Genomic DNA, 14,184 nt, shown 5'->3' with positions numbered 1-14,184 from the left:
AATCCGAGCTGATGATAAGAGGAGGACGGGGATTTCATTCACCAGCTTCAATCACTGGTTCTTGTGCTGAGCTTGTGGTACTATACCCTCCCATCTCTCTAGGCACTAAAACAGAATTTATTAATAAAGGGTCAATAATGTTGATGAAAACTGTTCTTGGTTTCCTGTCAGTCAGGGCTGGTTGCAAGTGCTCACACACACAATTTGAAACAGATTATCGAGTCTTTTGCACAGAAAAAAAAAGTTTATTTTCCTTATGAGAAGCACACACGTTATATACAATACACATGGACCAAAAAAAAAGTGCATTATTCATCTTCTACCATAAATTCACAGTACAAAAGATACTGCCTCTTAAATATGTATGTAAAAAAAAAAAAAAAAAAAAAAAGACCAGAAGGAAGTTGATGAATATTGATACGTAATAAGAGCAATGCTTGGTGATGGCTTTTGTTACTCACTCACCCCTTTGGAAAAGTCGAACGGTAACCAGCTTAGGCTTGGGGGGAATGGGAGGTGATGGGTTGGTGGTGGATAGGCTGATCTTTATTAACACACTCCCAATGGCCAAAAGAAAGGGAAATAAAAGCTGGCTCAGATAATAGGAAAAAGGAAGAATAAAATGATTTATGTGATGAGTTGAGGGGCAGACGATTGGGCAAAGTGACAGGTTTTAGTTACGATGTCCCGCACAGGTCGGCTTTTGCTTATTTTAGACCTCCGGGCACCATATTAGGAGCGCCAGTCTAGGACTCCAAAGGCTAAAGGGCAAGCCTTGACTGAGCCCGGATCGATTGGGGGTCTTGGCCAAGCCCCTGAATAGAGGTATTCAGACCCTGAATCGGGGACCTTGGGGGTCATGGTCCCCTGAAACAAGACCTCCCCTCATACCTCGGCCCAAACCCAGAGGTTGCATGTGATGGCTTTCAAGAATCCCAAGGATCCGGTCTGAAGAAAGGACTGTCTCACTATCTCTCTGGAGAGATAATTTTGGATCTTCTGAGAGCCAGAGAGAGGACTTAGGAATCCCTGGCCCAAAGAGATGTGCACACGTGTGCGCACATCCCTAGTTCAGCGCGGGACGAGGAGAAATGCACCTGCGACATGCTCGATGTCATCCCTGTGGGCTGCCCCAGGAAACCAAAAAAGCCATCCCCTACAGGATCAGCATAAATACACAGTATTCGTAAAGTATCATTAAGGCACTCAATTGTAAAAAAACTAATTACAGTACAAGGAAGGAGGGAGGGAAGACAGCTCTTCTCATGCAGCCGGGCTAAGAAAGCCCCAAGCAGGGGAGGGGAGGGAGAGGAGGGACTCTCAGTCAGGGACATCCCTTCCTCAGATGCACGCTGGAGGCCGGACCGAAGACCGGCCAAAACCCCAAACTCAAACCCTCCCCGAACCCTACTTTCCAAGGACAGTGTTACAGCACGGTATTACTGGAGAGCTTTCAGGGCATCTGGGAGATCTGCATGTGGCCGGGAAAAACTCTTGGGTTCAAATTGTCTCTATGTTCATATATATATATATATATTTAGGTACATATATGTATATACACGCAGTTGTAGGGTAACCCATGCTCACTAACGCACACACACACACACACACTTATTCACCAGGAGGACAGACGAGTAAACGTGCAGGGCCCGGGCGGCAACATGTGGTCTGTGGTGAGCAGCCAAAGCATCCAGGGGTGACAGGGACACAGCATGGCTCTGGCCTGGCTGGCGAGAGGCCCCTGAGGTCAGTGTCTCAGACTGGGGTGCAAGAGTCAAGGAGGCCCCGATACATGGCCGGCCCAAGGGAGTCAGGCACTGCTGTGTTTTCTATCCCAAAGGATGTCTAGGGGCACGGTCCCCGGTGGATGTGGATTACAACAAACGTACAACGTCACACTCACCCTAGAAAAACCAGAGCGATCTGGGCCGTGGCAGACAAAGTCATCCCACCAGGAAGTGCAAGTCTGGAGGGAGATGGGGACGTAGCCTATTGCCTCGTTTGTGGGAAAAGTGGAGTGGCCTGAGGTCGAGTGAGAACGGGGGGTTGTGGGACAGTGGAGGAAGCAGTCAGAGTCTGAGGACTGGACCATGATTCCACTGGTGACTTGTGCGCTTGTGGATCTGGGAAGCATCCCCGGAGCTCCTTTCCCATCACCACCATGGCCACCACCACCCTCTGCCCCATGTCTGGGCTGAGAGTCAGGGGCAGCCGCAGGGAAGAAAATGAAATAAACCGGGGAAACTGAGGCAATCGAGTGGCCTCGGAAGGAGTGGCAAAAGGAAAGCCTACATCTGCCAAAGGAAGACGAGGTTGGTCCCCAGGACCCAGTGTGGGTTCCTCCTCATCCCCAGGAGCCAGGGAAAGGAAGCCCTAAAACATTTACAATATGCAGAGGCTCACAGGCTTAGGTCTGGATGGGAACATACGAGATCTTTCGAGGGCTACGCCCTCATTCTACCAATGAAGCGATGCCCAGGGAAGTGACTGATTTAAGGTCACAGCTGGCAAATATAGCAGGATTTGAACAAAGTCCTCTGACAAGAAAAAAACAACATTCTCAACTTTTTTCTCCCTGAAGCAATGGGAGTTAAGTGGCCTGCCCACTGTCACATAGCCAGGAAGTGTTAAGTGTCAGATTTGAACTCAGGTCCTCCTGACTTCAGGGCCGGTGCTCTATCCACTGCTCCATCCAACTGCCCCCCTTTATCAAAGGCTGTCACGCAATTGGAACAATGGTTTGTGGGTAATCCTGAGAGAAGAGGGAGGCAGCCCAAGGGAACAGGCTGCACTCACTATGTTTCCAGCCCACTCCATTTTTATTTTTTTTTGACACAGTTCGGTCCATAGGAGGCCTTAAGGATGCTATCTGGCCAGGTGAATGGCTAATCTCTGCCTTCTGGTCTCTGGCCCCTGAATACTAAACAGGCCCCTCCTTTCTCTGGAAGATGAGAAACTTTCAGGTCCCCCACCGTGCTCCGACTGGGAGATCCTAGTGTCAGTAGGACCCTGGGAGCATCTTCAACCCAGGTGCCAGACTGGCCGATGCTGAGACCGGTCTCCAGAAGGGGCAGCGATGTCTGCCACAGTAAGACCCCCACAGCCCATAACTTTCTCCCTCTGATGGCAGAAGAGGGGGTGCATGGCTCTCCCGAGAAACCCTTTCAGAAAAGAACTCACTCATTGTCAGAGCATTGGATGGAAAATGAATTTCCCATCATCCTCTTTTTGTAAAGACTTTTAACCTGAAAATCATTCTTCTATGAGAAGTAATTGGGCAAAAAGGTGATAATCCTCTGAGAAGTTTTTTTTGGGGGGGCTGATGGAGGAAAAAAACCATTCATGGGGGTTCTAGAAGGATGTGCTACAGCAAATGGAAATCCATAATTGGAGTCAGGAAGACATGGGTTCAAATGTTACTACTGATACTTACTAGTTCTGTGATCATGGGTCAGTCACTTCCCCTCTCAATGGCAAGGCAACTTTTTTTTTTCCTTGAGGCAACTGGGGTTAAGTGACTTGCCCAGGGTCACACTGCCAGGACGTGTTAAATGTCTGAAACCAAATTTGACTTCAGGGCTGGGGCTCTACCCACTGCGCCATCCAGCTCCCCCAAGACAACTCTTTTGAAGGTTTGAACTTACATAGTTGCCAGTGAGTGGAACTTTGAACTGATAAAATCACCAAACATAAAGGGGGAAGATGGTGGAATTTTTTTTTTTTTTTCCTGAGGCTGGGGTTAAGTGACTTGCCCAGGGTCACACAGCTAGGAAGTGCTAAGTGTCTGATACCAGATTTGAACTCGGGTCCTCCTGACTTTAGGGCTGGTGCTCTATTCACTGCGCCCCCTAGCTGCCCCCTGAATATGGTGGACTTCAATGGGAAAAGTGAAAATTTAGGAAGGGGGGAATGGATGTCTTAAAAGTAAGATGACTGATGGGAAACTCTTAAAGGTCCTAGTCCAAGTCAAGCTGAAGAATTAGCTATCCCTGCCATGGCTAATCCCAGTCCACGTTGCTTTCTGTCTAGATCAGACACTGTCCTTTAGACTTTGTGCCTTTTAAAAACAGGATGATAACAGAAGTAGAATAGAAAAAGAAAACTGGGCAGTTAGTGGATAGAGCCAGAATCAGGAAGATCTGAGTTCAAATCTGGCCTGAACATTTATTAGCTATGTGACCCTGGCCAAGTCACTTTACCCTATCTGCCTCTGTTTCCTCATCTGTAAAATGCCATTGAAGGAAACGGCAAATTACTTTTTGCCAAGAAAATCCCAAATAGGACATGACTGGGTTAAAAAAAATAGAATAACAGAAGCAGAAAGTCAGAATCACGGTGTTTTGGAATGATCAGAGGAGCAGAAAGTAGAGGCTAGAAAGAGACTTTACATTTAAGAAAGGCATATTTCCTTGTTCAAGGTCATACAAGGACTAAAGAGCCAAGTAGGCTGACCCTCGGCTCCTCCAGCTCCAAAATCCAGTGTTTCCACTCTCCTAAGATATCCCGTTCAGGGGCTCTTCACTGTGGTTGGGACTCATTTTTAAAGCTTCCTTGCTAAGCATATTGAAAGAAAACTGGCTCCCTCTGTCACCCTCAGTGCAAGGCCGGGGTGAGAAGCGGGGAATGGCCGCGGCCACCGGGCTAGCGGGCGCGTCAGCGGCTCCTTCCAGCTCCCCGGCCCTCCGGCTCCTTCCACACTCCTGGCCCAGGGCAGAAATGCCATTATGGAAACCCTGCAGAGCAGGCGCTCCCCTCACCCAGCCTTCTGCCTGTGCTACCCGGAGAAAGGATGATGGGTGAAAAGTTTGTGCAGGGGGAGGCCCTGCGAGGGGAGCAGGCGAAGGGTCCCGGCCAGCTCTCTTCAGGGGGAGGGGCAGCTTACATGCTGTGTGTGACCTTCCGGGGAAGCTCCCCTGCAAGACCTCTCAATAAGGTGCTTCTGAGCATCACTGGCTGCCCCCCGAAGCCTGGAGTCTGCTTTCCTGATGAGACGTGCTTGCGCTGTCCGTAAGCCCTCGGACCTTGGGCCTGAAGTCACTTACTTTTAATCTGTGCCCACCCCAAACCTGACCCATCCTGAGCCAGATCCCTGAATATCAGAAATGGTTCTTTCTCTGAGACAGAGGGAGAGCGAGAGAAAGAAAGAGAGAGAAGAGACAGAGAGAGACAGAGAGAGAGAGAGAGAGAGAGAAAGAGAGAAACAGAGAGAGACAGAGATAGAGAGACAGAGAGAGAGAGAGAAAAGAAAGGAGATACACAGGGAAAGACAGAGATACAGAGACAGAAAGACAGAGAGTGAGATAGAAAGACAGAGACAGAAAGAGAAGAAAGGAGACATACAGGAAAAGACAGAGACACAGAGAGACAGAACGAGAGAGAGAGAGAGAGACAGGAGCAAGACAGACAGAAAGAGACAGTGTCAGAGAAAGAGAGAGAGAAGGAGGGGGGAGAGGGGAAGGAAGGAAGGGAATTATGGAAGTCCATAACTGGATTCAGGAAGACATGGGTTCAAGTACTGCCTCGACACCTACTAGCTCTGTGATCGTGGGTCAGTCACTTCCCCTCTCAATGCCAAGGCAGCTCTTTTGAAAGTTTGAACTTGCATAGTTCCCAGTGGGGAAGGCAGGGAGAGAGGGAGGGAGAGAGAAGGAAGCTAGAATGAAGGAGTGGAGAAGACTGGGTGAGAAATTAGAAACACAACATAGGAAGTTGGGAGCTAGAAAGGCATTTTCAGGGCTGGGAGAAACCTTAGAACAGGTTTCTTAGAACAGGGGATGTCAGAGCTGGGAGGGCCTTAGAGCAGGGGATGTCGGAGCTGGGAGGTCCTTAGAGCAGGGGATGTCGGAGCTGGGAGGGCCTTAGAGCAGGGGATGTCGGAGCTGGGAGGGCCTTAGAGCAGGGGATGTCGGAGCTGGGAGGGCCTTAGAGCAGGGGATGTCGGAGCTGGGAGGGCCTTAGAGCAGGGGATGTCGGAGCTGGGAGGGCCTTAGAGCAGGGGATGTCGGAGCTGGGAGGTCCTTAGAGCAGGGGATGTCGGAGCTGGGAGGGCCTTAGAGCAGGGGATGTCGGAGCTGGGAGGTCCTTAGAGCAGGGGATGTCGGAGCTGGGAGGGCCTTAGAGCAGGGGATGTCGGAGCTGGGAGGGCCTTAGAGCAGGGGATGTCGGAGCTGGGAGGGCCTTAGAGCAGGGGATGTCGGAGCTGGGAGGGCCTTAGAGCAGGGGATGTCGGAGTCCTGGAATATTGGATCCCGTTACAGGGGGATGGAGACTTAAAGAGTTTGGGGACCTGGCTTCTCATCCCCCAAGTGCCCTACACCACTCGAAGTGAGCCATTTGGTCTGAGATTTAAATCCACCCCGTGACCTTCACCAGAAGGCGCCTTGGGAATCCCAGAATGCAGGTTTGGATCTGGAAGGAACACCAGAGATCCCACTTGTCCCTCCCATTCCTTTTGCGGTTGCTATGGAACATGTGTAAACGTCTCTGGAGCGCTTCAGGACCTGCTCATTTGTCTCAGAGAAATGTGTTCCCAGATGCCCCGGGAGGAGGGGAGAGGAAATCCAAAAATGACTCACTTAAAAAAAACAAAAACAAGTGACCCCCCCCCCCCCAGTTACTTTCATCTCCCCCTGATGTAGGAAATCAGTGTGAACTGCTGACCCTGAGCTGTGGGTAAAGAAATGGCCTGAGGCAAGCAGAAGGGGATTCTGGGTGCCCCCGAGGACCCCGTGTCAAGCTAGAGTAGGACATGCTCTTTGTACAGCATTGAGTCCAGGGCCTGCCAGAATAATGCTTGATCCCTTTCCTGCCCCCTCCCCGCCCTTGCAGATCCATTAGGAAGGATGGGAGCCCTCATGGAGGGTGACAGGGCACGGCGGCGAGGGCTGGCCCTTTTCCTGAGGGAACTATTTCCTTGAGGTCTCCATGAAGGAGAGAAAAGCGGCAGAGAAAGCGGAGGACTCACCCCGTCCAGAGTCACCAGTTTTCTAGGCCAGAAAAAGAAAAGAACTCGGGAGAGACCAGATGGTGGATCCTTCCCCTCCAAGCCCTCTGTGGAGCTCAAACCTGGGCGGCCCGTATTGCCGGCGTTAGACTGTGGCAGCCAATCCCCTGCCCATCCGCTCTTCCAAAACTACCACCTCCAAACCAGATGCCCCAAAGCTGGGCAGACTACGGCAGCCGTCCCTCCGTGCGGTCAGATCATGGGGTTGTACAACCAGCCTGGGCAGTGGCCAGGGAGCCCGGCACCTCCACTTCCATCCGCGACATTGTTAGACAGCAGCTCCGTCTCCAAGGTGATCAGGGTACCAGAGACCACCCCGAGGGCCCCCTCTGACACGGTCCCTCTCAGGAACAAGCCTCGGGTCACCGGAATTTTGTTTCTCTTTGTTTTTTAGATAAGACCGAGCATCCAAAATGAAATACAAAACCAAAAGCCCGCCAGAACCGAGGTAGAATTGCCGTCGCCCCGCCGGGCCGGGCCCCCGTGGCCTTCTAACGGGACCACCACGACCGCTTCGTCCCAGCCGGCCCGGAGCCCCGCGGACACCGAGGAGCCGCGTCTCCGTTATTCTGGGAGTGGCGGCGGGGGTTCAGCTGTGTGACCTGGAGGGAGTATCCTGGGTCTCCCAGGCCGGCGGCCGCCCGCTAGTGTTCTTGTGCTATGTTCCGCCGTTGATCCTGCAGCCCCCAGGCCCTTCTACTACGGCCTGGCCGAGGAGGGCGTCGAGATCTGTCCAGTTTCCCGTGATAACCAAGCCGTCAGGAGCCGGCCGCGACAAGTGGGGAGAGCGTGTGAGAACACGTGTCGGGGGCCGGGGAAGTCCGGGTCAGCTTCGGCCCGCCCACAGGCCACCCGGGGCCGGCTTCCCTGGCGGTTGCGAGGGGCTCCCGGGAGGATCCCGCGACGAGGCGGTGCGGCCGGCCTTGGCGTCCTGGGAGTCCACGAGGGTCGACACGTCCGCCTCGCTGGACAGATCCTCCGAGGAGAAGTTGAGGCTGCCCAGCTTGGCCAGCGAGTGGGAGCGCTTCAGCGGGGAGGAGACGGTCAGGCCGGCCAGCCGCAGGCGCGTCTCGATCTCCTGCGTCCGCTGCTTCACCAGGCCCGGCTTCCCGCGCACGCTGTGGATGCTGTCGCTGCTGGAGCTCCGCGTCAGGTTGGAGCTCATGGAGGACGAGGTGGGCGTGTAGCAGATGGTCTTGAGGAAGTCCTTGGAGAAGCTGCTGGTGTGGTCCGGGCGGCAGAGGAGGGGGGGCCCCGGGCTCTTGTGGGAGGCCCCCTCCAGGGGCAGGGCGGCTTCGCCGGGGCAGGGGGGGGAGGCCGGGGGGTCCGGCCCGCCCCGGGGGGGCGGCAGCTCGGGGCTCTCCTCGGGGATGCTGGCCTCCAGCCGGGCGCCGGCGCCCTCCCGCAGCGGGCACGCGGCCTCGGCGGGGACGCCCTGCAGGCGCTCCAGCTCTTTGGTGTGCTTGCGGACCAAGCCGGCCTTCTGCAGCTGGATGATGGACTCCTGGTGCTGCATCAGGTAGCTGCTGGTGCTGGGCCTGGCCAGCTCCTTGGCGAAGAGCAGCAGCCGCGGGTCCTTGGCGGCCCGGGCCTCCTTCCTGGAGGCCGGCTCCTCCTTGGGCGCCTCCAGGCCGGGCGGGCTCTTGTCACAGTTCTTCAGGAGGGCCAGCGGCTTGGCTTTCTGAGGCTCCCTGGGAGACTCTGGGGGGTCTGCGGCGGGGCTCGGGGGGCTCTCCCCGGGGCCCGGGCACGGTCTCTCCAGGAGCCGGGACTTGCCGGACGCCCGGTCCCCAGGGGAGGGTGTGGGAGGGGGCAGGAGGGAAGGCTGGGTACAGATGGCAGGGGGACCGAGGGTCTTCTCGCGCTGCTCCCCGAAAGCCTCCGGCCCTGCCCTGGGAGCGGAGTACATGCAGTCGGCGCACGACTGGTAGGAAGGCTTCACCTTGTTGAGGATTCCAAATATGGCGTCGTGCTGGAAGGCAAGAAAGCACAGTGAGACGGGGGTGGACGGGCAGCGGCCTAAGGGGAGGAGAGCGGCCCGTCTCCCCCGGGAGAGGCAGCCGGGAAGGCCCAGGTCAGATCCCGCCTCGGCTCTTACTAACTGTGCAACCCCGAGCCTCCACGTCGCCATCTGTAAAACGGGACAACGATATCTGCGGGCCCCCCTCGTCCCGCCAAATAAGCATGGTGCGGTGCAGAGAAGGTGGGATGGACTGGGGGTCCGGGGCCTAAATCCCACCTCGGAGGCGGGCTCGCTGGCTGACCCTGATGAGTCACTTAATAATGACCCCGTGCCTTAGTATCCCCAAATGTAAAAAGAAGATGACTCGATGTTCTTGGAGGTTCCAGACCCATGACCTCTCTGGCCCTCGGCAGATGGCCCCATTGGCTCTATAAGCCCACGAAACCTGGGTTCAAACCCTGCCCCAGCTGCTAACGTGACTCGAGGCAAGTCATTCAACTTCTCTAACCCTCGGTTTTCACATTCTGTAAAATGGGAATAATATCAGTACCTGCCCAAAGATGGGCAGCCAGGGAGTAGAGTGACTGGTATTAATTAAAGGGGTGGGGAAGGCTTCCTGTAGAAGGCGGGATTTTAGCTGCGACTCAGAGGAAGCTCCGAGGTAGGGAGAAGAGAGTGAATTGTGGGGGACGGCCAGAGCCGAGAGACAGACTGGGGGGCCAGATGGAAGAGCAGGTGCTGGGTGAGAGAAGACTGGAGGGGGGGGGCTGTGAATGCCAGACGGAGCATTTTCCATTTGCTCCCGGAGCTAATAGGGAGCCACTGAGGGTTATAGAGCAGGGCGGGTGTCAGGAGCTTTAGAAAAGTCAGTATTTAAGGGCTGAAGGAAGGAGGGCAGTTTCAGAGGAGAGGACAGAGACAAATCAAAAAGGTTTGACCCTGACTGGATGTGGCGAGGAGATGAGGAGGTGAAGGATCAGGGAAGCCTGGGGAGCCACAGCCGCAGACAAGGTGGGAGCAGAGGGCGGCTGGGGGGGAAGAAAATGAGCAAGTGACATAACTTTTGCTCCCTCAGTTTCCTCATCTGTAAAATGGCATAATAGTAGCATCCACCTCTGGAGAGGATAAAGGTCCCCATACCCCAGCTCATTTGTAAGTAAAAAAAAAGAAATCTGACAGATCACTGAGCTGGAGTCTGGAAGGCCTGACTTCCAATCCACCTTCAGGGACTAGCTGTGTGATCCTGAGCAAGTCACATAACTTTTGCTCCCTCAGTTTCCTCATCTGTAAAATGGGGCAATAGTAGCATCCACCTCTGGGGAGGGGAAGGGCAAATGAGATCATTTGCAAAGCACTTTGCCAGCCTTAAAGCAGAATATGAAAGCAGGGATGAGACTGCTGAGGTCGCTCTGCACGTGGCTGCCCAGGGGAAGCCCAGAGAAGTCATTTGCTCAGGGTCACGTGGCTAATTAGTCCCGGAGCCGGGCTCTGACCCGAGTGGCTCTTGCGCCGAGCTGGAAGCCAGCAGGGACTCCTAAATCTCAGCGGATTCGCCAGCTCCCATTGCGGCCCCTTGAGAGGGGCGAGCGCTTGGCAAAAGCTTCAGCTGCTACAGAAACGGCCGACTGGGGAGTGCGGGAATGGGAGTTCACCAGGGCCAACCCGCTCTTTCTGCGGGGCAGGAAATGAGGCCGGGAGCGGAAGGTCGCAGACTTGGGGCCGAGAAGGCCCGAATTCAGCCCTCTTGCTTTATAAAGGGTCTGAGGGGAGATCCGAACCCGGGGCTTCATGATTCCAGCCCCAGCCCCAGCCCCCACAGCCCACTCCCTCCCTCAGAGAGACAGGACTGGCTCAGAGCTGGACGGGACCCCTGCAGGGCCCGGGAGGCAGCCCCGTCTCCCTTTTCCCTGGCACTCTGTACCTCAAAATCTTCGGGGCAGCTCCTCTTGCTGTTGTTGTTGTTGATGTTCTCCTTGAGGTTGAAGCGGTTCTCCAGCGGCTGGCTCAGGGGCCGGGCCCGCCTCTCGGCCCCCGGGCTCTCATCCCTCTCCATGTCCTCCACCTGGGCCCCGGCGCTGCTCAGAGGCCTGGGGGCCCCAAACTCCAGCCTCTTCCTGACCTCCTTGTCACACGAGCCGGACCCTTTCCGGGGATGTCTGGCGGGCTCGGGCGCTGCCTCGGGAGGCCGGGCCTCTCCCCCAAGCAGAGCGTCTCTCTCCAAGTCCTCCAGCTGGAGGAAGTCGCCCCCGTGGCCTGAGGAGTTGGGGAGGGGGTCTGAGAGCTGGCGGAAGCAGTAAGGGAAGGCCGGGCCTGCAGGGGCCGCACTGTCCAGGAGCCCGGGCTGCTTGGGGCCGTCCAGGGCGACCAGCCGGGCCTCCAGATCTGCCTCCAAGCCCTCCATCGGGAAGGCTCCGGGGCCGGGGGCCTCGTCGGGCCCCTGCGGGAGGCTGCTCTCCGTCTGCTGCTTCCACAGCTTGTTGTGGCGCTGCTTGCTGGGAGGAGCAAAGGCAGAAGGCGGTCAGCCCGAAGCCACGGTCCCGGCCCTGGGGGCTCGGAGCCACCTACCTCTTGTCCTCTCTGTCTCTACTGTACTGCCAGCCCCCCTGGGCCCGCCTCCCCGAGGGTAAAAGGGGGGGCCCCTGTGAAGGTCCTTCCCAGCCCCCTATTCAGCGATCTAGAGTCCCGGGAGTCCCAGGGAGCCAGCGAGTGCTGCTGGGGGTCTGGCCCTGTCCGGCCCCAGGGGCCGGGCCCTCACCTGGCGTCCAGGATGCCCTCGTACTCGGACAGCTGGCGCATGAAGCCCGCGTTGGGCCTGGCGATGCTGCGCTTCTGCTTCACGTAGTTGAAGGCCTTCTCCAGGGGCCAGCCAAACTCCTTCATGGCGTAAGCAATGACCGTGGAGGCAGACCGGCTGACGCCCATCTTACAGTGCACCAGGCATTTGGAATGGTTCTTCCTGGGGGAAGGGAGGGAGGCCAGGTGAGGAGGAGGGAAGCCAGCTAAGCGTGTGGGAAAAACACTCGGGTTTTCTTGTGCTCAGTCACCTCGCCCCACTGCCCACCCCCAGCCTGGCCTGGAGGCTTATGGACCCAGACCGGCACAGTCGGGAGAGGAGATCCTCAACTGAAAAATGCATCAGGGCCTGAGGGGAAGCCAGGCCGAGGCAGGCCCTGCTGGGCAAGGGGAGGGCTGAGGTGGGTGCGGCTGGGAAGAAGTCGGGACCCTCGTCTGGCCTCCTACAGCAGCTTCTCCAGCCGGAAGACGTCCACCAATGTCACGAGCTGCCCAAGGCCCCGGAGGAGACTCTCTGGGGGAGCCTGTGATCTGAAGGGAGTGGGGGGGCAGGGGAGAAGTGGGCAAGGGAGGATGGGGAGCAGCAGGGGAGAAATGGGCAAGGGAGGACGGGGAGCAGCAGGGGAGAAGCGGGCAAGGGAGGACGGGGAGCAGCAGAGGAGAAGCGGGCAAGGGAGGACGGGGAGCAGCAGAGGAGAAGCAGGCAAGGGAGGAAGGGGAGCAGCAGGGGAGAAATGGGCAAGGGAGGACGGGGAGCAGCAGGGGAGAAGCGGGCAAGGGAGGACGGGGAGCAGCAGGCAAGGGAGGAAGGGGAGCAGCGGGGGAGAAGCAGGCAAGGGAGGAAGGGGAGCAGCAGGGGAGAAGTGGGAAAGGGAGGACGGGGAGCAGCGGGGGAGAAGCAGGCAAGGGAGGAAGGGGAGCAGCAGGGGAGAAGTGGGAAAGGGAGGACGGGGAGCAGCAGGGGAGAAGCGGGCAAGGGAGGACGGGGAGCAGCAGGGGAGAAGAGAGAAAGGGGGATGGGGAGCAGCAGCCTCTCTGCAAAGACACCTAACAGTAATTAGAGATAAAAGAAGATCCAGCCCAAGCCTGGTTCTGCTACCTCAATTCAGATCACAGGACCAGAGTTTAGTTGGTCCCCCTCATTTTGTATAGATGGGGAAACTGAGGCACACAGAGTTAAACTGACTTGTCCAGGGTCACACAGCTCTGTGGCAGTATTGAAACCTGTTTCTTATGAATGCCTATTCCTGTGCCCTGTCCACTGCCCTGTGACTGAATGGATTTGAAGAGGGATGGTCAGATACAACAGTGCACAGTGAGCAGGGCTCAGAGTTATCAGGAAGATCCGAGTTCGAATTCTACCTCAGTTAAGATGGTGAGGTTTGGAGCAGGTATTAATCTGCACTAGGGAAGGGGATTTTCTTGCCGGGAGTACCTTAGAGGTTCAGAATCAGAAAGGGAAGAGGATATTTCTGGAGGGAGCAGAGGGTCGGGGTTTAAGGTGCTCCCCGAGCTGTGTGTGAGAGAAAGCGGACGCCGGACGGCGAGTGTTCTAGGTATGGGGACAGTCACGGCGTCATGCCTAAGGAACACTGGCCCAATCTCGCCTGATGACTAGAGTCAAACTCTCCCAGGCTCCTCTTCCTCCTTCGGACCCGAGGGAGGCCTTCTAGGCTGAGAACTGGGGTCCTGGGCTTCTGCTTCCTCCCGTCAAAGGGGGAGGTCGGCCCGTCTGGGCCAAGGGCTCCCTTGGAGTTCTAGACGTCCCTACTCATTGTTTCTAGGTTCTAGAAGTGGGTCTTCTCCCAACTCAGCCTTGGAGCTCTGAACTCCCAGCTTGGGACCTAAGGAAAACTTCTGTCTGAGGGAATCTGAGGGCTGGGACAGACGGGGCGGGCGGGACCAAGGGAGGGGGATCAGTGTGCTCCCAGCTCGGCCGGAGGAAGAGGGAGCAGCCCGAGGAGCGAGGAGCGGGAGAAAGGGGATGATCTGGCTGCCAGACTGTTTATGCGACCTGCAGCTGCTCGGCCGGCTGGGGGGGGAGGAGGGTGTCAGATGGGGCTGCGCCTGCCTTTCAAATTCCGCAGCCGGGCTCTGGGAGCCCCCAAACCCGTGACAGTCTCCTCAGGAAGCTCTGGACCTTTCCTCTGGGGCATGAATACGGTCACTCCGTCAACAAGCACTTATTAGGCACCAAAAACTTATCCAAGAACTCCCAGAACGGGGGAAATCCCTGGAAGCGGCCCTGCCCCTAAAATGGGGACAATGCAATGTTCGCGGCCCACCTTGTGGGGCTGCCTCGTTGATCAAACACTCTCCCTAGGCTGGGATTATTTTATCTCCCGATGTTAAACTGGAAGACCAGAATTCTCTGTGCTTGGACATATCTAAATGGATAAACTACGAATGGAAAATCCAAGACTGT

The 14,184-nt window shown here is 56.2% G+C and overlaps 1 protein-coding gene across 5 annotated transcripts in view; it reads right to left on the bottom strand.

The window, feature by feature from the left end:
- Positions 1–224: 224 nt before the first annotated feature.
- Positions 225–14,184, bottom strand: part of SSH1 (slingshot protein phosphatase 1) — a 95,404-nt gene continuing 81,444 nt past the window's right edge. For 4 of the 5 annotated variants that reach the window (XM_074295772.1, XM_074295786.1, XM_074295797.1 and 1 more), the window contains 3 exons: positions 11,722–11,922; positions 10,888–11,458; positions 225–8,975 (listed from right to left, as the gene is read on the bottom strand). In XM_074295772.1, the coding sequence (XP_074151873.1) occupies positions 7,830–8,975; positions 10,888–11,458; positions 11,722–11,922 (1,918 nt within the window). In that variant the 3' untranslated portion in view covers positions 225–7,829. The remainder of the gene's footprint in view (positions 8,976–10,887; positions 11,459–11,721; positions 11,923–14,184) is intronic. The other variant, XR_012487086.1, reaches the window with a different exon arrangement.

The sequence above is a fragment of the Sminthopsis crassicaudata genome, chromosome 1, assembly GCF_048593235.1.
Source record: "Sminthopsis crassicaudata isolate SCR6 chromosome 1, ASM4859323v1, whole genome shotgun sequence".
NCBI classification, from domain to species: Eukaryota; Metazoa; Chordata; class Mammalia; order Dasyuromorphia; family Dasyuridae; genus Sminthopsis; species Sminthopsis crassicaudata.
The sequence above is the reverse complement of the archived record's forward strand: the minus strand, read 5'-3'. Positions and strand labels throughout refer to the sequence as shown.